The sequence below is a fragment of the Tauraco erythrolophus genome, chromosome 1 (assembly GCF_009769465.1).
Source record: "Tauraco erythrolophus isolate bTauEry1 chromosome 1, bTauEry1.pri, whole genome shotgun sequence".
Taxonomy (NCBI): domain Eukaryota; kingdom Metazoa; phylum Chordata; class Aves; order Musophagiformes; family Musophagidae; genus Tauraco; species Tauraco erythrolophus.
Genome location: NC_141465.1, coordinates 43,025,855 through 43,049,979, shown reverse-complemented (window position 1 = coordinate 43,049,979; position 24,125 = coordinate 43,025,855). Strand labels below are relative to the sequence as shown.

The window sequence follows — 24,125 nt, the reverse complement described above, 5'->3', positions numbered from 1 at the left end:
TTAAATTTTAGACGAAAAATTTTCAAATCTCCTGACTGCTGAGGATTATAAACACATCAGAGATGAGCCTCTTCCATCTTGGAATAAGATTTATAGATTTGAAGCTATAGAAAATGGACAGCTCTGAAAAGGTTTAACATCCAGAAGTACAGACACATGCAAGAGTCTATGTCATGGTGTTCATACTGTTGCTTCTTGATAATTCTCTTGAATTTCTTTATCTAAGTAAATTAAAAAGCCATGCAAAACCGTGACCTACCGAGGACGTGCAGTCCCAGAATTGCTCTGAACACAGAAATCTGCTTAAAAAGTTCTGTTTTCCAGCTTTTTCATTGCTTAGCTTAATAAATTTAGGATTGTAAGCCTAACCAAGAGCTGTATTGATTCAACTAAATGCAGCCTCTAATCCATTAGGTTTATTAAATTTTCATTTCCACTACCCTTTTTTTCAGCTTCAAGCCATTCACATTACATTGAGGCAGAGGGCTTGTCACCCCTTCCCCTTGTGCTATTGGCAAAGCTTTTGAGCTGCCCACGCTCAGAGCACCCATACATACGTGTCGTAGACATTCAGTAGCCAGTTGAGGCACATGTCCACGCAGAGAGGAACGTTGACCAGGTTATTGTGCTCTTGTTCCAGCCGATCATAAATGGTGGTTAAGCAGTTAATGATTTGCAGAATATCCATCGGCTGGTCGTTCTGTTTGAGGTTGTGCTGGTCCAAGGCATCACATGCAGCAGACAGACTCAAGAGATCCACTATTAAAATTAAAAAAAAACCCCCACCCCACAATAAAGATAGATTGAAGAGAAACTTCAAGAGTGGTTGTATTACTCATATCCAAAACATAAACAGAACGATTTACTTGGCTTTCATGCCTGGCCAGGGAACATTTTGTGCCCTCTGAAAGTCAAGTGCAAGACGGGTTTCAAGACTCCTACAGGTGCACTGTTTATTCAGCTGTGGTCTTAGAGAGCAGTGTTTATAAAAGTCAAATCTGTTTCAGTTTTAGCTGTGAAGTACCTATTATGCTACTATGTATATGAAGTACCTATGCAAATATTACACATAGATTATGATATAAGTAAAAATCACATATTTCATCTTTTATGTTCCTACAGATAGGGTAATATTTGACTACTGCATTGGCCAAATGCACTCTAAACATAGTACGTGTCATCAGCTTTCCTGAGACATGCTATCCATTTCTTACAGAAGTTGAGCAATCTTAACCAAACTACACAAGGAATAGGCGGACGAATCACAAATACACTGGGATTAACCTTTCTGTTCTGGTGAGAATAGGGAAATGAAGGTTCCAGAAACGTTAAATGGCCTATTTCAATATTTATTTATGATATTTATCCATTTTTAATTCTGCAGAGCGTTTACATTTATAAATATCTCTACAATATTATGAAGTAAGACACATTTAAACTTAGTAGTCTACATATAACAGAGTTTTTTGTCACAGACATCTAAAAACTTGATTTTCATTCCAATTTCAGTCAGTTACATTTCGAAATTCGGATGTCCAAGCCAAAATAGAACTTCATTTTCTCAGCTCTTATTCTCTGCACACTAACATCGATGGCAGCATCACACTTTGGGGGACACCAAAGGAGAGAGTTATGGAATGTTGGTTTACAAAGTAAAACAGGAATAAGAACAAAAGACATCAGAAAAATGAGACTACTGACACCGATCTTCCTGCTGCCACATGAAAACCTTCAGTAATTCCTTGCGGTGAATTTCCACGGTATGAGCAATGGGGATACTAAAGCCCAGATGCTGTTAGTCCTGCTCATATCATGAGCAGTCACAAAGTGCAGCATGATTCAACATTACTCGAGGGAGCAGGATCTGGCCCAAAGCAAACTGCCCAGAATCATCCAGGAAATTCATCACAAAATTGGGAAATGAACTGACCCACTGCAAGACCTTTTTTCTTTCATTGGAATAAAAATGTGTTTTACTGAGTCTTAGTAAGCGACATTTCCCTGTAATGTCAAACACAACGTGCAAAGGCTAAATGCAGAATTCCATACAGGAATCTTTTAAGAACTTCATCCCGCTTAAGGGCATGTTTGCCAAATTCACACTCGAGTATCCTATTTTATCAAGGATGAAGCTGACCCTTTGATGTCCTAGTGGAGATGAAAAACACTTCAGCTGCACACTGAGCTGCTTGGTAATGCTGCATAGACAGAATGCTGGGATTTCGTAATTGCCAAAAGAATTTCAGGAGTATAAATTCCATTGGAAATCAATAGAGACTTCTGCTACTAAATCCCTTATGCACTTCTGAAAATTTCATCCTGCAGGTCTGACATACCCAGTGCCAGAGTGAATAAGGAAAGCTTGGAATGTGATCCCCTTTATTACACCAAGAAATCTAACTTTGCATCTGTGGTTTTGTGCAGGGTTTTATTGGACTCTTACTTTCTCACATTAGCATATAGATATTTATTAAAAGAAAATCTTTTGGAAATTATGTTTAACCTACTAGCATGTAAAATAGAGCTATTCTAAGGTCACTGTTATATCCTGCAAAAGCTTATTTATCAGACCCATTCCTAAGAGCTTCAGAAAGACACCTTTCTTCTAATAATTTATTAGTTAAATTGGAAATAGAGCACTGCCTTCACAACACCTTTAACTCGGAGCTTTAGGCTGCACTCTCAGTTCCTTTGAGACTATGAATCAATGGTAATTAAATGAACCCCTCAGGCATCTGAGTGGCAGCTTAATTATATATGCAGCTACTGCAAAACACAGGTCATTCCCCTTTGTGAAAGCTTTTCCCACTAACAAGCAGCAACTTCTGAAAAGACTTTCACCCTGCTCTTCATCAGACTCCAGTTCTATCTTGAAGGATATTAACAACACATGTTCATCTTATAACAAGTAAAAAGTGCTTGCCATCATGCTCTGCTTTAGGGAACTTCTTTTTATGGGAAGAAGAGTGGCTCTGGCATTTGCCACATTAAGATGAAAGAAACGTGGAGGGGTTCTCTCTCAGAACCAGGAATTGTGTATTTCCTTCCCAAAAGCGTACACGGAGGTTCCACGAATGACAGACTTTCAAAAGAGAAGCCCCAACAGTCAGACCTGTACTGAAAAGTTGTATATTCATTGCTGTTCAGTGTTTTGCAAAGCTTTAATAGAAATAAACCATACCATGTTATGCTTTGTACTTCTTGTGGGTTCTCTGTCATGCTTTTGTTCTTTTCTATTTAAAATTCAAAAACTGACTCAAACATTTGTGTGAGCAGTAGCTTCTACCTTATTTTGAAATCTAAGTCATCCACATAAATATTTCTTTGGCCTCTAAGGCAAGAGAATAGACACCAACCTGTGGGCAGATTGCAGAAAAAGTATAAAAAACGACCTGGAATAACTAACTCACTGGAGGACAGAAGTGACAATTAACAGGCAGGAGGAAGTATGCTGTGGAGGTCACATACTGAACTTGGGAAAAACTCAACATATGGCTGGTGATAAAAAGTATTAATGGTCTTCCCAGAATGCAAGATCATCTCATCTATAACCTGCTGCTGTTGGCTGATACATTAAAAAATACGTATGTAATCTAGTCTGTACAAATTTAAAGGAAAAAAGCACCCTAACAGAAGTTCTTGAATATTTTCTTTTGCTGCACCTCCAAGAAAAGTTTGTGAACACATCTCATTTTATTGACATCACAATGTTCAGATGTGGTTTGCACTTGAGTATCAGATCTTTTAAAAGTAGCAAAAGAAGAAAGTCAACATGCTTTGATGTGATTATCAAAGGAAACCATACTTTTTAAAAAACGGTGCAATAGTTACACCCGGCATGCCCACAACAATTTCGAAGGCTGGGATGATAGAGTCACACAATAGATTCTTCTAAGGTAACACAATACAAGAGCATTTATTTGTTAAGGATTGCTATTTTCCATATTCTTATTTAGGTTTAATGTCCCAGCATCTTACTGTTCAGTTGGCTGATTTAAAACTGAAAAGAAGTAAGTCTAAGAATAGTTAATTTTCAAAAGTGTTTCTATTCTTGCCACTGCAAAATAGGCTTTACCTTCACTTCTGCAGGTCTTCTACTGTGCACACATCTTTAGAGTGCTCCTCAGGAGACAAAATTGCTCTGTTTTTTTATGAAGCTTGCAGAAAAGAATATACATACATATATATATATTTAAACTCCTGTAATTTTAAAACTAAAATGAAAACTAAGAGCTGAAAACAGCACCTATTGCAAGTGGAATTTAGGGATTTTTGGCTACATGTAGGAGCCCTGAAACCCAGCATTGTGCTCTATTGCTATTAGTGCTAAACTGCAGAAAAAGAATTTTCTAATGAGTCGAGTTTTTTTAAAAAAATCTAATTAAATCGAGTTCACAAGCGACACTGAAATCATAGAATACACAAATACAATGATGGTGTCTCCAAGCAAAAATATTTGTAAGAACAAAGACTGCTAACCAAATTCCTTAAATACTTCTCCTTAGATACAAGTATGAAGAATGTGCTAAAGTAATCAGTGTAAGCGCCACTGCATGTCTCTGAAAACATCCATTCTCAGAAAATTTACCTAGGTATAACCTCAAGAGATGAACTAACTTCAGTGCCTAAGTACAATTCCACACTGTAAAGTGCAAGATGCGTCCAGAACTATTCTGTGGTAGGAAGTAGAATAATGCGGATAAAAGAGGATGCAAAGTTTTGCACGTTCAGCCATGAAACCCTGTTACGAATAATACTTGTGCATTGACAGCTAAAGAAACCTGTAATTCCAAAAACTTAGTTCTTTGCTTCAGTGCTGTACTGATCATGAATACTTTTCACTTTTCACTGCATATCACTCCAGTTTCTTTACATCACCTTTCCATAATGAGTGTGGCAGGAGTGCTGTGCCACAGAAAGATGTCTGTATTTCTGATCATCGTAATCCATTCTTTGTCACTGCATTCATGTTGAAATCTTCCATTAAGTTACAAGACTTTTAATTTATTATTTTTTTTTTCTTTTTCTTTCTTCTGAATTTTTTATACATTCAGAAATTAAGTCTGTCTATTAGCGGAATTCACCCATGCTTACAAGCTTAAAAGCAAACATGCTCAAAAATACTGAGGTTTGACAAGGTTCCACAAAGCATGTGAGCACAAATCCAAACTTGAGATAAATCAACAGTTGAGACATTTGCAACTGTGTCAGAAATTTACTCTGTAATTAAATGCCGAATAGCGAATGTTAAAATATTTTAATAACCCTCCAAATGGTACCACCTAATAAACTGCTTGCTTTGGCAACTGATTGGCCTACCAAGAAACTATAAGCAAATTACTTAGCTCTCAGGTTACGATAAGCTGAAAAGGAAAGGTAAGCGCAGTGACAGGTAGAACACCAAACACCAGTTGAGAGAATGAAAGTGTTACAACATGCACATCCCTAATGGATGGCTGATGAGAGATATCTGAACATAACCAAAAGCTGGGGAAAAATGAAGCTAAATGTTTATGGTGATGATCTCCTTTAAAGACAACCACCCCCTCAGGGTTCAAGACTCAACAAACCATTAGTAACTCCAGCTCTGGAATGATTATTTCACCTGAACTCTCACTGCTTTCAATGTACTACAATCCTGTTGTTTGGTCTTGAGTTGTAAAGCTGTGGCTGACACAGGACATGGCTCCAGTAACGTGCACAGTGAAAATACCCAGTTAGAGTATAAAGATAAAAAATGTGAGAGATGTTAACTGTTTCTGATCTGTTGCTCTGTCTTATAAGTGACAGATCAGCAGATGACCCAGCACTTTGGTTTCGTAAGGAACGTGCAGTGGTTTTGTAAGGAACGTGCAAACCAGTGGCAGTGGAAGACCCTTCGGGTGAGAGGTTTCCATCCACCAGATAAAGCTGGGGGTGTGTGAGGGTGTTCTTCCGCTTCTGAAAGCTGCGAATAAACTTGTGCGTTGGTCATAAAGCCTTCCCAGCAGCAGGTGAAGCACAGGCACATACTTACGGCAGAGGGCTTTCTGCAGCCTGCGGAGTTTCATGGCAGTCCTGTATGCCGAGAATCTGACGTTGTTCAGGTCAGCTGTAGGAGGGAAATATTAAAATAAAAGATCAGCTTTACACCTTGGAAATAACCAGACTCACGAAGACACTGTGAAGTTGAAATAGAAGATTATACTCATTGGCTACAAGAACAGAGGGGAAATGAAAAAGTATGTTAGAAACTCCACTGAGCAAACGCCCTCAAACCCTGACAATCAGTCATCCAGAAGGAAAACACTGAGTCCTAAAGCGTTACTTCCTTTCGTTCAAAGGCATTGAACTTAAGAGCACTTGAAAGGACAACATCAGTGACTGCAGTAGTGCTGTCTGAAAACACTGCAGCCTTTCACACCGCAGGCACTGTGAGAGAGATAAGAACCTGAAACTCCTCCTTGTCCGCTTCGATGCACCAGCCAGGCTGCGTGCAGGCAGCCCTGAGAGATTAGCTCTGCCCAGGAAAAAACAGGCAGCCCTCAGCTATTGCTGAAATTTAAACATCAAAAGCAAGAAAACTTTGGTGTTTTCCACTCAAGCGGATCCCAGCCATGCCCTGAGATGTAGAGCCTTCCAGGAGAGAAGCCAGCTTACCCAGCCAGGTGAGTTCCCAGGTTGCCACCTCCAAAACAGCGGGGAGCCGCTGGGCTCCAGGAGCACGGTGGGGAACAGCACCCAGCTAGGAATAAACAATGTGGCACGACTTTTGCTAGAGCCTTCTTGCATGGTTAACAAAATGAGGACGTCAGCACAAGTTCCCATGGAATAGTTTAATGAGAGCTTGCAAAAACCTCCCAGGACACTGCAGGGATGAGGTGGGCCACACACCAAACTGGTCACACCACACCAGAACTTACATAAGCCTCTCAGCACTCGAGAGGCTCGGTACCAGCTACCTGAATGCTATTCAGCATCAAGTTCTGATTATCTACACAGCAAGGCACAGCAACTGGTCCGTAGTCTAAGTGAACGCTAGATAAAACTGAAAAGAATCATAGAATCATAGAATGGTTAGGGTTGGAAGGGACCTCAAAGATCATCTAGTTCCAACCCCCCTGCCATGGGTGGGGAAATCCTCCACTACACCAGGTCGCCCAAAGCCTTATCCAACCTGGCCTTGAACACTTCCAGGGATGGGGCATCTACAACTTCTCTGGGCAACCTGTTCCAGTGCCTCATCACCCTCTGAGTAGAAAGAAAGAAAGGAGGGGCTGTCTTGGATCCAAATCTGGCCAGGAAACTGCATTTGCATCTTTCTCTACCGCAAAACCAGACTGAGGAAGATGCGCTTATTCTAATCTTGTCCCTGGCTTTGCTGAGGGTGGCCTTGGGCAAACCCCATTTACAACAAGAATGAAGACAAAATTCACTGAAAGTGAGGCTGAAACCACCTTGGCTGAATTCCTGCCATCGGTACTAGTACATCGGCTAACTCATAATTTACAACTAGATTCGACACACCAAGACTACAGTGCAGATACACCACCGCTTCCATTATTCAGAATCAAACCTGGGACGCAGAAGCGAGTGCGCAACTCTGGCAAAGGGCTTTTGTTTAATGCGAGTGGATCAATAGATACCTAAGCTAACTGCGAGCTGGTATCTTCATCAAAGAGAACCCAGGTAAGCCATGAAGGCCGCTCTTTTAGGGGTAAGTCCATGGACCGATGCTGTCTCCCAAGTGGCACTGCCAGTTCCTCCCAGGGATGCTATGGGGAGGCTGCACTGGGAGCTGCAGAGTGGCGGGGGGCACTCTCATGTGCTACAGTGCAGTCACCCCCACCGCTGAAAAACCAGACTGCAGCTGGCATGCCTTTGGCCCTATCACCTTCCCAACTAACTCCCAGGCACAGACACTTCTGGACATTCGAGCCGTCTAGGTATCATTCCCAACAGGTCGGTTGGCGTCTTGTAATTTAAGGGTTTTCTAGCACAGAAATGGACTGTTTGTGCCAGCAACACTTGGCAACACCCTGGAATGCATCTAATTTACTGATGAAACCCACGGGGCCTAAGGAGTTCATGACGGGAAAGTGTTTGGAAAACGTAAACTACCATGTAAATACAAAAAGAACATTAAAAAAAGAAAATAGAATAAAGGCCTCTTTAGCCCAATAAGCTGCCTCGAAGCCTGGCAGACTCTTAGAGAAAGAATCTGATGAAAACCAGGGCTAATGTAAACCAGCTCCTTGCTGGCATATGCGTTGAGGTGCTATAAAGCTGTTTGCAATGTGGTACCTTGGGTATAACTATCCCAGCATCATTTACAACGCTGCACAGGTACAGGTAGCAGAGGGAATATAGTCTCAATTACACTAATTTTAATTAAGCTGTTCTGAATGAGTAATTTGAGGTTTGATAATTCAGTAGTTTTGTATACCTTAATAAAAGCTGTGGAATGTTTCTAAAACATGTCTTGCAGCAGAAGGGAAAGTTTTAGCTTTCTATATCATTCCTGTTTCTTTGCACAGTTCCATACACCTTTCTAATGCCCAGTTGTCCTGTGTATTGTTCCTGCCAGTTCCTGCTCACACAATCACCCTGACAGGTCCAGAAGCCTTAACGTGGTGTGGAATACAGTGAGCAATTTAAATAATGCGACTTAATTTGTCTTCAAGGGAAATTAATAAAGCAGTCTCTCACAAACACACCGTGACCTCAGTTACATTTTGTACTCTCCTTGTAAATCTGTGCTTGTATTCTGGAAAAGAATATATACCAGATTATGGCTAGCATTTAATAAAATGAAGAAGCCTTCCCTAAATTTTCCCTGAGTATTCTGAAAAAAACTTCTTTATTTATTATTTACATTTTAAGAAATATTAGTAAATATATATGCATATTTCAGGCCTTGATCAGGGCAGAAAGTACGATCCATGAAGACAATTAATCCTGAAAAGTGCTGTAGTTTACATCTATTTTTCTGTGTATGTAATACACACCGAATTTGTTATCAACCTTAATGACACTGCTGCCAAGAAGCATCTGCTGTAAATGATCAACAAGCAATGTCAGGAGCTAGTCTTGGAGCCCTCATCTCAGGTTTTGGGAAAGCAGCAGCAGCGCCTGCTGTTGGCTCTACGTGCTGAGGCCAAGCGTAGCCGTCACACGCCTCCGCTCCCACCTTCATCGCAGTTACCAGTACAAGTCCATGCCCAGTTACTGACGCTGCGTCAGCTGCTCACCGCCCATCTGCGTTATGCCACCAGCTCCACGCTCCTGACGGACAGCCCTCTTACCAGGTGGTGACAGTCCTTTGAGGTTGCTGGGTCTTAACCATTTCGCTTTTCCCCCCACCTACTCCAACAAAACTGCTGGAGATGCCTTTCTTCCCCTGGAGCTACTGCTGGAACAAAGGCATTGCTGAGGGGAGCCCAGGTCTCTCCTAACTGGGTTCAAAAGATTTCCCTTGCTGGTATACAACCCCATTTAAATGAACCGTAGGACATAAGACTGTCAGGAAACGAGAACTGGTCACTGGGCTCGGGAGCGTTGGAGGTAACGCCACCACTAACAGCAAGGGAGGAGACTTCGAGTGAGGCAGTGCAAGGCGCCGCCTGGCTGCCAGCCAGCCACTGCTGCTGGGAATGCGTGGAGGAGGGAGGAAGGAAGCTCAAGCAGCAGCAAACTTCTGAGGGCCTATGGAATGACCAGGAGTTCCTCCTTCCCTGTGGGTTTTTTGCCTTCCTGGGTCCTGAAGGAAAAAATCTGATGCTTTCTCCACCAAAAGAGTCGGCCCACTAAAAGAGTCAGGGTCGACTAAGCCTTAACTTCAAATCTTTGATCATCTCTGAGCAGGTCGGAGAGCTCAGTACACCACACGTGCTTTCCTCCAGCCCCTTCCTCCCCCTCCTAGAAATAACGCACCATCTCGTCACCCAAATGAGGTGGTCAGAGGGCTGAAAAGCCCTTGGAGTATATAAGAGACTTGCAGGTTGTTTAATGATACTCCCAGTCCTCGTTCAGAAGGTAACTGTCAAGCGTTGATCAACAAGTGTAAACGCTCAAGAGCAAATCTGTTTACGGGCTAAATAATGATGTGGCAGAAGAAGTCACCTGACCCCTGGAAAGGAACAGACTGAGGAAAAGATCACATGGGAGTATTTGATGACACGCTGACATCGCAGAGCAAAGAGAAATCATGGTTCTCCCATCACTGTCATGAATGACCTCTTTGTGCAAGGGAGTGTAAGTGCTTCTAGGGGAGAAGATTTAAGATGACGTTACAGAAGACCCACAAGACAGGGCAGGTGCTTACAGCTGATGCCTTCACAGCAACAACCAATTCTCACCAACACAGCAGTAAGATCTCTACATGATCTTCCTAAGCTTCTGTCGCAGCCCTCTGACTGTCATGGTGAAGGGAGATGAAAGTGCTCTCAGAAATTAGGAAATCTCCTTTCACTGCTCTCTTTTATTCACTATAGACATGACAAGTGCCTCCATTTGCTTCACGGCAACTAATGCAGTAGGGAGAAGGCGGTCTAGAAAAGTGATTTCCTCCATGTCCATCATGTGCCTACAACATACGAATATGTTCATGTTCATATTCTTACATTCATTCATTTTAATATGAATAACACTGAACACGAACTAGTGCTCTTATTACACATGCAGTTTTAATGAAGAGCACTCCAGACTGCTGATAGGAAGAACCCAAATCAGAACTGTTATGGAAAGATGATCAGATAATTAAATCCTAACCTTTTCTGCATAATTCTGCTTGTTGAGAGAAATCTCAAAACATAAGGGCTATGTTCTTCCTCATAAGAGCTCAGACAACCTCATCAACACATTTTTCAATGTTGTATTTCTACTTTATTGTAGAAACAGCTGTAACTACACATAGAAGATCCTTTTGACAGTGGATAATCAGGTAAAAAAACCCACTCATTTGAGAAGTGGTCAGTGATTTCTATCAAAAATTCAAACTACCTGCTGGAATGTCCTACTGACTACTGACACAGTATCAACAAATAAGATGATGTAGATTTTTTTTAAAAAAATCCTCCCATGCTAAATTCCTGGCAAGGTCATGGAGCAGATTCTCCTGGGAACCATGCTAAGGCACATGGAGAGCAAGGAGGTGGTGGGTGACAGCCAACATGGCTTCACCAAAGGCAGATCGTGCCTGACCAACTTGGTGGCCTTTTACGATGGGGTGACAACATCGGTGGACAAGGGTCGACCAACGGATGTCATCTACCTGGACTTGTGCAAAGCTTTTGACACTGTCCCGCACGACATTCTTCTCTCTAAACTAGAGAGGCATGGGTTTGATGGATGGACCACTCGGTGGATAAGGAATTGGCTCAATGGCCGCACTCAGAGAGTAGTGGTCAACGGCTCAATGTCCAAGTGGAGACCGGTCACGAGTGGCGTCCCTCAGGGGTCCGTGTTGGGCCCGGCCCTCTTCAACATCTTTGTCGGTGACGTGGACAGTGGCATGGAGTGCACCCTCAGCAAGTTCGCCGATGACACCAAGCTGTGTGGTGCCGTCGACACGCTGGAAGGGAGGGATGCCATCCAGAGGGACCTCGACAGGCTGGAGAGGTGGGCCCGTACCAACCTCATGAAGTTTAACCAGGCCAAATGCAAGGTCCTACATCTGGGTCGTGGCAATCCCAGGCATAAATACAGACTGGGTGGTGAATGGATCGAGAGCAGCCCTGAGGAGAAGGACTTGGGAGTACTGGTGGACGAGAAGCTCAATATGAGCCGGCAATGTGCTCTTGCGGCCCAGAAGGCCAACCGCGTCCTGGGCTGCATCAAGAGGAGCGTGGCCAGCAGGTCGAGGGAGGTGATTCTCCCCCTCTACTCTGCCCTTGTGAGACCTCACTTGGAGTACTGCGTCCAGTTCTGGAGTCCCCAACATAAGAAGGACATGGACCAGTTGGAGAGGGTCCAGAGGAGGGCCACGAAGATGATAAGAGGGCTGGAGCACCTTTCCTATGAGGACAGGCTGAAAGAGTTGGGGCTGTTCAGCCTGGAGAAGAGGAGGCTCCGGGGTGACCTTATAGCGGTCTTCCAGTACCTCAAGGGGGCCTACAGGAAAGATGGGGAGAGGCTGTTCAGGAGGGCCAGTTATGATAGGACAAGGGGTAACGGTTTTAAAATAGAGGGAGGTAGGTTCAGGTTGGATATTAGGAAAAAATTTTTTACCATGAGAGTTGTAGAACACTGGAACAGGTTGCCCAGAGAGGTGGTGGATGCTCCATCCCTGGAGACGTTCAAGGCCAGGTTGGACAAGGCCCTGAGCAACCTGATCTAGTTGGAGATATCCCTGTTCCTTGCAGGGGGGTTGGACTAGATGACCTTTGAAGGTCCCTTCCAGCCCTAACCATTCTATGATTCTATGATTCTACATTGAGATATGAATATCATTTTAAGAGGAAAAACAGATCCTCATATTCTTGTGTCTCACTGCATGAAATCAGTTGGTAAACAACTAAAAGTAATAAAAAATTAAAGAAGAACAATAAGTTTTTAAAAAGGAAATATTTACCAAGAGGTTTACTGTCCAGCATAGAGGGACATTTGTTTTTATTGTTAAGTAGTCACATCTATAACCCAGACAACAGGTTTTAAGCATGGTGTTATAACTGAACTGCTTTCCATGGTGGTTCTTAAACTCACTAACCCCACCCCATAGTTGCTCCAGCTGCTATGAGTGCTGAATGACTGGGATGTTTCATTTGATAACGTACTGTCCTCTACAACCGACTAATCTCACTGAGTGTTTAAAAGCTCTGAGACAGGCCAGACTACCTCCTGTCAAAGGTTGTTCAGGTAATTTGTCTCTCTCACACACCATGTAATCTGAAGGCACCTCAAGAAGTCCTTTCTACCTGGAAACCACCTTGTTTTTTACTTTAAAGAGGGTTATTTGTTTATATTAGTGTGAATATTATTAATTTGCTTTTTAATTAATGAGGACATAGGCATTTCACTTGATTTTATAGGCAGCAGTTTTCTCACTGGACACCATCAAACTGAAAGGAGCAGCTTACATGCTTCAGGTGATAACTATGCCAAGAGTAAAATTTAGCAAGTTGCGAACTGACTTCTTTGAAAGAAATTAGGCCTCATCAGGTCAAATCCTCATCTTCATTTGATCAGGTTTAGAAAGTGTGGGGTTTTGTTTGGGTTTTTTTGAGGTTTGTTTTACTCCCACTTATTTGCAAGGAAAAAAAATATGAATCTACAGGGATATACCTCAAAACCTCAAAGTCATACTCAAAAATAGCTTGTGGCATGCTCATACAGCCGTTCATAAATACAGTGCATAAACTGCAGTGGATAAACCATTTTGGGAATCACATGTCACTCGTCTCTGACAATGCCTACCTAACTGAGGTTAAAAACTGTTTACAGTCCTGAATACACCATAATTCCACTACCAGCCACTAAGCTTTCACATTTCATCAAACATTAACAGCACCCTGACTTTTCAAGAAGCTCCATCGCACATCAATTCAATACAGCTGCGATTCCCTGACCAGCTGGTAAGAATACTGGGTTTCTTCCTGCTGCCTAAAACCCGTATATAAATCTTGTAATGATGCCCCACAGTGACATATATTGCCTCCTTAGGAATTGTAATTTTAAAATGCAAATGAGACAAATGCACAAAGGAAAGAAATTAATCAAGTAACGCTGCTTAATATCAGTTGAGTCTCAGCCATTAACTCTTTTATTATAATAATTAATGCCATCATCTACATTGCTTTGAGAATAACTAACAGTAAATAGTGTTATTTTATGTAGAGACATACAGCTTAACCACTCTCCATGAAACAACACGGCACGATGACTAGACCTGTCCCACTGAGTAAAAGAGCTGACAGTGTCTCTGCAAATTAGTAACAGGTGGGTACCAGGGAACCAAAATGCTACTGATTGCATCTAGACCAAGTAGATGAACACCACAGCATGTGCCAGCATCCCAATAACCAGCCTAGTTGACATGACCTTTGGGAATTTAATTTTAGCATGTAATGGCTTTTCTTCAGCCTGCAAAGCCAAAAGTGTAAGAAAGGATATGATGTACACCTGGGTTACACCCCATTATGGTGTTGGGACGTGAGTAGAGTTTGCAGTCTGAAAGGTCAGAAACCTTTCATATATGCTAGATGAGAAGTAGTCATAATGGAAAATCCTAAAATAAACAAACATCAAACAACTTCAAAAATATTAATGAAAGGTGTCCATTTGCAAAGCAAGAGTGCAAGACTTGAGCAAAACATTCCCATACTGGTCACCTGTTCCATAGCAGAACATTACTTTGCTCTGTCTGTAATACCTCATTCACTGCTAATAAGCCCACGGTTCCATTTTCAATGGAGGCAAGGTTAACATCTACCACCTAACTTCTACTTTGCTGCCATAGTGACATTTATTGTCTGTTAGGTGTATGCCTCCACAAGATGCAATCACACACTGTTAGAAAGATGACCTACTCTAGGTCTGACTACTATCCAAGGCTGACAGAACCCAACCAGTCCTTTTTTTTTTTAAATGAGTTTTATTATTCAGATTGTAGTTAGCTTGAAAAGGACATCAGCGAATATGCAACCTTTAAAGAAAGACCATATGTATCCCTCACCAGGTATCAGTAGAAATCAAACGACTGACACGTGCAAGAGGCACGTGTCTTACTAGTACAAACATGGAAATCAATTAGTTGAATATGAATAAAACCTCACTCAATACATGGTTTTGTAGTTTGGAATAAAAACTATTCTGGCAGAGAGTGGCAGTTTAGCCTCTGCAGGCAGCATTTCAGAAGGATAAATCAAAATACACAAACCAAAAATGATAAAGTTTATCCTCCTTGGTCATTCAGAGTTGGAAGCTCACGCTACTGCACAAGAGCAGCCAGCACGGCAGCTGCTACCAAAAGCCCGGCGGAGGCTCCGAAGCAACTTCGAGCATTCTCCCACCTTGTGTTAAGCAGCTCTGACACTTCTTCCATGTACTCCAGAGAGAACTGGCCCCCTCATCCCTCCAAATTAAATGGAAAGCTGTCACCAGGGCACTGCAGTCCGCAAGGGTAAGCATGTTTTTCACCCTCTTGCCTTGGCGAATTAGGAAAGATAAACAGATGCACACGCCAACGTCTCTGCATCCTGCTACTGCAATTACTGCTCACAGCGACACTAATGCACCTTGAGGAGACTCGTACTGACACTACATGGGAAGGCTGGAGGAGGAGGACACTAACAGTATGGCACGGCAGGCCACGTCCTCCTGGGCCGTCACTGCAAAGGTTAGAGTCATTTCCAGCTTAAAGGCAAAATAATATCGTTCTGAGCTAAGCTGCCCGCCGTTAAATGTTCACTCTCAGAAGATAATCTGGAAAAAATTAAGCAACCCAGATCACTTTGATTCCTGCTCTTCCCGTCCCTCCCCTCACCCAAAGGTCCTTGAACTCTCCAAGACAATGAAATAACAGAAATTCTCATTTCAGTGATGCCCTGGAGCCACCATGAAGGATGAGAAAATTTGTAAGGGGGCTGTAAAAGAACGGTGCAAAAGAGTAGATCTGCTGCAGGGGAACTGCTTTTGGAAAGAAAAGCAGCTGGAGCGGTTCTTGGTACTTTGAAGACTTTCAGAGGGAAGTTAGATGAAAATGGGAGTGGTTCACAACGGTGGAAATACAAACCCGGGGATGTCTGTCAGCTTCTGAACCTTTGAGACTCACATGTCACTGATTTTTACTAGCTTTCCTATTTCAGTATTTGGGTTTTTTTTTAAGTTCTTAGTTTATATAACTAGTCAAACTACATCAACATCTACTAGATGCACTGAATAATACAGCTAACATCATTGCTGCAACTATCTGTTGCCACTTTGACTTGCCCATTAAACAACAATTAACTCATTTAATATTGACAGTTTATTATGCACCCCTAAGTAGCCATAATCGGAACGAAGAGTAAAATTGTCTGGTTTGAGTCAGGAATAGATGCTCCATTAAAACTGATAAAATTGCTGTGTTGTTTAAATAATAAAGAACAGCAGTCCAGAGCAAGCCCTTCAGCATCTTAAAAGGAAAAGCTTCTGTTAAAACAACCAGTTAGAAATTTCTCATACACATATTAAATTTCAAATGAAATATTTTACTGTTAGTACTAGTATCTTTATAAATGGCCATGTTTCAACAAATGAGCTCAAAGAGAACTTGAGAATACTTTCTTCATGGGCAGGCTATTTTACAATTTCTTCCTATGGGTTCTTTCTGCTTTCTCTGATATAGTCTCTATTGAAGACAGGACGCAGGACTTCCTGGACCGACAATCTGATCAGGTACAAAAGCGTATGCAGCATGTTCCTACACTCTTTTATGAATACCAAATAATGCTCTCAAGTAGTTTAGCTTCATTTTTATAAATACCCAAACATCTAAAGACAGAAAGCTGAGCCCATAAGTTTGAAACTTAGAATTCATCTATTTTAGCAAAATGTCATGCAGCAATTTGTAAGTATGTGAATTGGATAGGTGAAGAATAAAACTAACATTACTCCTCTTTCTTACAGAAGCATCTCTTGTGCCTCAGACACAGGCAGATGAGGAATGTTACCTTGTGTCAGGTCACATCTTCTTCATTCACTTAAAAAAATTAAGCTTTCAGTAATTTGTACGAATTTAGATTAGACATAAGGATCCCCTAGCAAATTATGATGTACTGGTTATGTAGAGAGGGCTACAACTCAACTATTCCCTACAGGCTTAGTGTAGGAGTTGGAAAACGGAAATGAAAACTTGACAGCATTGATATGCTTGGTCTCCCTTTGCTGCATTTACCTGGATTGCAGAATTCATGTTTTCTACCAGATTTTTAAAATGCATACATACTAAGCTCTTTAGTAGCTTCTTCATATGAATGAAAAGCAAAATTTGGATCCTAATATGGGGAAAAATAATACGATCTAATGCGTATGCAATAAGAAATCGACTTTAATAATATCTTCTCAGATGAAATATTACTACACAGTCTGAAAAGACTTCAAACATCCCATTATTACCGTTTTGACCTGAGGCAAAGCAAAGCACCGCAAATACATCAAGGGTACCGTTCAAGACTAAACGGGTTATGCTTGTATTATGCAATTTGTATGATAGTTAGGCAATGATGAATACACCCAAATCAAAAATAAAATAAAATAAATTGGTAGGTTACTCAGTAGCGCCTCTATCAAAGTTTCACCCCATGTGGCAGCGCACAAAGAATCACCTTGTCTAATCTGTTTTGTACACATATATGAACACCTAAGTTTACTAAAGAAAATACACATTATGCATCTTTTGCTAAAATCAGCATTGCTTTCATATTACTGAGCAGTTGGTCTCAGCCCCAAAAGAAATAAAACTAGCCAGAAAGAGGAATGCCTTTTTGGATATTCCCTGCTCTTGAAAAGGAAAACAGCAGGACTTTGTAAGAAAAAGAAACAAAATCTGCCTCAACATGTTCCTTCTTTATACATAAATAAGAAACAAGGATAGCTTAAACTCTTGACATTTGGGTGACACTCACAGTGATAAAACCCAGTTAAACTAAACGCAAACTGACTTCAGCAGTCACACATCTTTTTAACTGTTGACCCGAACCCATCAGGCTGCTTTTCTCCCTTATATATAGTTACCTCTTCACTTCTTGATATTCAAGAGTACTCTAGCTCGAACAGGGAAATACCAGAAGAAAAGCAGTTGCAACAGGACTTGAGGTCTGACCAACCACAGTAGCAGAAATATCATGCAACCTCTGGATCAAGGGCAGCTGCAGAGTCAGACTGTGGTTCAATTAACAGGCAACTGTTTGAAGATCTACCTGCATTAGAGGGACATCTGCGTGTGCAATTACTGTTTGTCCTGGATCATTTAAACTACTGACTTTAAGAGCAGAAGTATAGAGGAGACAAACAAGGCAATATGTTATAATTAAATGGCAAGTCAATACTTGTCTGCTTTTGCATTTGGTTAGCCTGAACTTATACATCTTATACCCCTTTTTGACATACAGAGCTGTATTCTGGTCAATTTTTAAACAAATGGCTGCCACAATGCTAACACTATAAGGCAAAAATCTTCACACTGTTTCATTCCATTTTATCATATCACTTTCCTAAAATATTTCTGGTGTGCCTTTAACTGCAGAGCACTGTAGAGATACCTGAGTTAGCTTGAAATAGATTATGCTCACATAATTAGACTGTTTTCAGCAGCTAAACTAAAGTTTAGCAGGAGATAATTTAAGCTATTTTTCACCATGGTAAATAAGCCTGCACTGAATGCTAGATTTGACTGCCCTAGTGTTCACGCTGGCTTGTTTAAAGCTGGTTTATGTATGTGTGCTGTACAGACATAACCTCCTTTATGAACGCAGCATATTCACTGATATTTCTTTTAGAGAAATAGCTTAATTTTTATTATACTCTCTATTATTTATTAACAGAACCATTAAAAGCAAAGAGTTAGCTATTAAATGGTCTGCCAAGCAGCCTACACTAGAGCATGGATTGACCTATTTTATCTTATAGACGTGCTTCTGTTAATAAAATCCAAAGCTGCTAAAAAATTAAAAAAAAAACCTCCACCAGAGAGGCACATCTGAAGTCATAATAAGCATGCAATTTGGGTATTCAAAGTGACATCATGACAGCTGCTGTGCCTTCCAAGTATTGAAAGTGCTTTAAAAATAAAGCAGTGGTAACGCAGTTTGGCAAATTGCTTCAATTGGCTTCCTACCATCCAAAAGTCAACATTAACAGCAGCTTGGTTTGATTTTTTCATCTGCCTTTTGTAAAGCAGATTAGACAGTGAAAAGATTCAAGATATTTTTTTTTTTTTTCAAATTTCTGTCTCAGTCTTTCAGTAAGAGTTTGCAACAATGCACCCAAATTACTTCGTAAACCCAGCACACATTCCAAACATGCTAATTGAAATATTATTTTTTCCACTGCCTGTTTGAAAGGTGTTATTATGCCTTACATATTTCCCTCACAGAAAATTTTAACCTTGATAAAAGTACTGGCTCTCGCTTTCACTTAATTTTGGTTTTTACTACTTCCGGAAATCTTTGCCTTATAAATTCACAAACACCAAACAACTGGTAGAGGCATCTTACCTAAAGACTGGTAAAGCTCAGTCATCTTGGGATGATCCCAGCAGGTCGTTTGCGTCTCATGGCTACAACACAAAACATGAAAGTTAATAAGGCAAAATTGCTCTCTCCATCGCACAGTGAGCGATCCAGGTTCATATCAGAGCATGGTGCCAGACCACCACCAGCAGCCCGAGCTGCTCTGGCAGGGGGTCTCAGCAGTGGCAGGCATGTCTTCTTTCAACATGAGGTGTTAACTCGGAGCACTTTATTTAGGCACGGGCTCAAGAAACAAAATTAAAAGTAGGACTAATATTAAAAAGACAGCAAGTATTCAGGTACGCCGTAATGTTCTGAGGAATTTGGAAGCACACCAACCAGTTCTTAAAAACTCAGTATTTTGCATGGATCATTCTCCAGTTCCTCCAAACTCAAGGAGAGATGTTTAAAAGGGCTTAGTTCTTCGGGTATTTGTGGAAATTCCGACCAGATCCTGAGATCTGTGGTAATTTTGACCTGCTTTACCCGACGTGCTCTTTCTACTCTTTCCCTTGTGGTAGGCAAGAGCTACCCAACGAGGCGGCTGCAACCCTTCCTTCCGCTCCGCACATCGGCACTGAAACCCCCATGCAGCAGCCTGCTGACCCACCACCAGCTCACACCGCTTTTCGGGCCAGCGCGTTGCACCCCCCATATCGATGGTCTCTCTTAGTGAAGACTATTGCTGCTCCTCTTGCTCCCTGGGACTCCCAGGCCCCTTCCCTTGCCCTGGAGGTCCCTGTGCAGTGGCAGGTGGCAGCAGAGCTGTTGGGAAGGCAGGGAAAAGCTAAAGCGGGGTTATGAAACGCTGCAGTATGACTAGAATGTAAATTGGACAGTCTCTGCATTGAGGCTAGCAGTCTTCAGCTTTGCAACGTGTTGCCAAAAGACATGCAGCGTGAGAAAGCCAACAAAATAAAGTGTTAGCAGGTGTAGTAGCAACTCCTGTCTCCTGAGGTTACACGTTTCATGATTTTTTTTTTTTAATGACAGCATAACTAACGTGATCATGTTTCCGTTAATGTAGAAAACTTGAAAGAAAATTCTCCTTATCTATCCCGTAGCCAATAAAGTCTTGGTCACACACACAATTCGGCTACATCACAAGACAACCATGAGTATTCATTAAAAAAAAAAAAATCAGGAAAGCGTATGTAGCACACAGTTGCTAGCAATCGCATTTACAATTCCTGCACTTATAAAGCCGACATCCCAGTTCCAACACACACACGTCATTTGGGAGAAAACATGCAGGAGAGCAGGACCTGATCCTCAGCTCCTGGAGCACGCACCTTCCAGCTCCAAGAGACTAAACCACAACGCAGCCAGCAGGCTGAACGCACCAGTACACCCAGCTGTGCGCTGGAAGACCGCTACGGTGAGGTTGTTCTAGAGAACAAACGGTCCTTGAGTTCTCTTTTTGAGGCAGCGATGTTCCTAAGTACACATCTATCCTTCGCAGGCTAAGAAGGGGTAAAATTAGCAATGAATCACTTCAATGCCACCCCTACTCAAGGGAAAAAGAAAATCGTGACATGTTTTCTTAGTATGATTTAATTTTGGTCTTAAAAGACAGGCCATTTATACGATCCACATGAATACTTTACTGGCCTAGTAACCTCTTTATATTCAGCAGCTTATTATATATAATATTTCCAGATTTTACTCTGTAACTTGCAAGAAGGAATGAAAGGGATCACAAGGACTAAGCATAAGGGAAAAACGCTGCCATGGCGCTGCCCCAGTTGAGCCCAGGATTTTAAACAAGCCCTGTCTCCTCAACCTCAGCATCCCCTCCCCTTCCTAATTCCTGTGGTGGCTGAAGGCAGTGAAAGAGGGAGGACACTAGAAAAGCAAAAGCAGTCTTGTTCTTTGCTCTGGTAAAAAATGAGTCCTGCAAAGGGAGCTGGCTGCAATCACATTCAGAAATCTCAGCCTGGTCTCGTTTTTTTAAATGGAGGAACTGGGTAGCTTCAAGTGAAAACCTGCAGATCCGAGCCACCTCCACCTGAGTTCCTGAATTTCCTACCACGCTTGGTACGGGCAGGTTCTGCAGAGAGAATGTAGCACCAGTGGCTTTTACCATACCCAAGTATAAAGTGCGTTTTTGAAGAAAAACAGAAATGGTTTCATTCAGACATTGAGTCCCTAAAAACTTGGCTACCTGAAGTCTCTGCTTACACAAAAGCACCCTAAAGGAAAAGAGGAAGGCAGCATACTCATCACAGAACAACCCTGTAGCCAGAGATGTCACGATTTCCCATTAAAATATTTAATGGCCATCAGATATCGGGCCAAGGTGCATCTACATAGGCTTGTGGAATCTCATGCCTGTGTTAGAAGAAAAAAAGGGATCATCTTAGATGTGGAAAACTATTACGGTTAATCACTAGTCAGCACTACATGGATGAGTAATTTATTGATTTTTTATTTTCATTGTTTATGGTAAGGCCTAACCATGTATCAGTGAATTTCGTGTGCATGGTTTAAGCTTATGGCATTTTCTAATCTTCCTGAAAATACATAACTCATTTTCCTAAGATCTTGCAAACAAAATTTCCATTGCCAAAGGAACACTGGACTCTGACTGTTTTCAGATATTTTTAATACCAGTAACCCCAAATGACTACTACGTGTGCTTTTCTTCCATGTTATAAGACTAATTCCCTTGGAGGGGTACATTTGGTAAGGAACTATTTTATTTGCTTCACCTGCAAGTGACTAAGATTGAATTTGCAAGGTAGGTGCATTTCCCCTCTTTCCTCCCCCTTTGCTTTATTTACAAAGGTAGTTGCAACTTAGAGGAAATACCCCTTCCTTCAGGCTACAAAAGCCAAGTCAGTAGAGACCCTAAATTTTAACAGTCATAGAATCACTTAGGTTGGAAAAGACCTTTCGGATCATTGAGTCCCACCATTAACCTCACACCGCCAAGCCCACCACTAACCCACGTCCCTAAGCGCCACAACTCTTGCCCCTGTCACCTTCCCCGCGGTGCCCACCCAAGGGGCAGTGTCCTGCCCCTGGCCTCCACAGCCACTCTCGGCAACCCAGCAGAGACCGCCAGACCTCATGCCCAATCCAGCAGAGACCCAGCGACGGACTCGTGAGCCATCAGCACACCTCCATGTTCTCGCAAGAAAAAACAAGTGTTTTAAAGGGAACTGAAGCTTAGTCGCTGTGATTTCCGTACGAGTCGAGCGCCTGTTCCAAGCCAGGGCAGATTTTGCTGGTACTTTACATGCAGAACACAAGAAGGCTGCAGCTATTTCACTCCAGCTAAAAGGCGTTTGCCTCTTAACCGAACGTTTTCAGCTCAGAAAGTTATCAACGATTCTGCACACAAGGGCAGCTCCAGGAAAGGTTAGATTCCATCGAGGCTATTCTTCATAAGCCTCTTTGCCATTTTCAAAGGCCATTTAATTGTGAGCTTTGGGGTTGGACCAGTGGGGGAGGATTTGCGTGTATGCCCTATTGTGAACACCGTCTGAAGTGAAATGCCAGCTCAGCAGTTTCGGGCAGCCTCAACCACACTTGGGAATGCTGTAGCATCCTTAATAGAGCTGCAGCAACGCGTTTGCCAGAGTTTCAAACTCCGGTGAACAAGGCCCTTTACAGCTTGCAAGTCAGAGAGACATGAAAAGTGTAGTGGAAGTCCTCTCGACTTGCAGCAGCTAAAGCAGGGTGAGAATATGTGCAGAAATAAGTACTTGAGATGCTTTTTCAAAGAACCTTCAACATAAAAAGGCATCGATGCACACAGCCAGTAGTTTTGCAATATTGCACAGGCTCAGAGGATACATTTTTCAATTTGGCTCTACATTTAGGTCAACTAAATTGATTGCTAGCTTTTAAATCATGGACGTTTTGCAACAAATAAAAATATAAGTAGGCTCACTTGGCGTATTTTCCTCTTTTTCATCTGACTTAAGCTGCAAAGGTGGAAAGGAAATTAAAAACAGACCTGAAAAGGAGAAGAGCAGCAATGGATAATGGTGACACCTAGGCACTGGTGTGACTGGCACGCTAAATACGTTGATAATTCAATGGGATGAGAGCATAGTCTTCACTTAATACATCCTTTGGGAACCGCAGGACCACTTCATTAAAGGATGATTATATTATATTAGCAAGGATAATTTTTATGTGAGGAATTCTGTCACACTATGCCTCTGTGAACTCCTCTGTTCCTGCCAACAGCGGAGAGATTTGTCTCTCACCGCTGTCGGCAGAGCCAATAACACACAGGATTGAAAACCCGAAATCAAGAGATGATATTCTAACTGACACACTAGCTGAATTACAGTTCCCTTGTTATAACTTGATCAGTTTGGACAAAATACAGTTATTTTCTCTTCCTTCCTTTTATATTGCTTCTGAGGAACATCAGCAGCAGGAGGAGTGGAAAGCAATGCTCTTCCTCCCCCAAATTCCTGCACAAATTCCCCCCTAAACATTCCTGCACAAGCCATACCAAAACATTTGCAAACATTTTAACTGTTTTTGATTACACTCTTTCTCCCATATTTTTTTTTAAATATATATCTAGGATTCAGTCTCATGTGTATTCACTGCTCAGCTCCAGAGTCTGGAATTTTAGGTTGCAACTGCAGAGTCCTTTTTAAACTCTTCCATCTCTCTTCATTGGCGATACCAGAGACAGTTCTGTTGCACTTCTACCCTCACCCTTCATTGAAAAATGTGACATGAACTAGATGTGCATAGAATAAGAAATTTATCAGGTAGCAGCAAATAAATAGTTATGTACTCTTCCGAAAAAGCTGAAATTAAAGTAATATTTTACAAAGCAGTGAACTGATCTGTTTTCAAACAGCACAGTTTACAATACCTCTCACCTTTTGGCTTTAAGGTGAACAAAATGTTATTCCAAACACCTTATGACTGCTGTCAAAAAGCCAAAATAAACACGATAGAGTC

General features: G+C 41.8%; 1 protein-coding gene across 6 annotated transcripts in view; it reads right to left on the bottom strand.

Moving 5' to 3' along the window:
• The window catches only part of DMD (dystrophin), a 1,192,425-nt gene that overhangs the window by 60,134 nt on the left and 1,108,166 nt on the right, over positions 1–24,125 (bottom strand). For all 6 annotated transcript variants that reach the window (XM_086608718.1, XM_086608727.1, XM_086608735.1 and 3 more), the window contains 3 exons: positions 19,173–19,234; positions 6,017–6,091; positions 558–759 (listed from right to left, as the gene is read on the bottom strand). In XM_086608718.1, the coding sequence (XP_086464844.1) occupies positions 558–759; positions 6,017–6,091; positions 19,173–19,234 (339 nt within the window). The remainder of the gene's footprint in view (positions 1–557; positions 760–6,016; positions 6,092–19,172; positions 19,235–24,125) is intronic.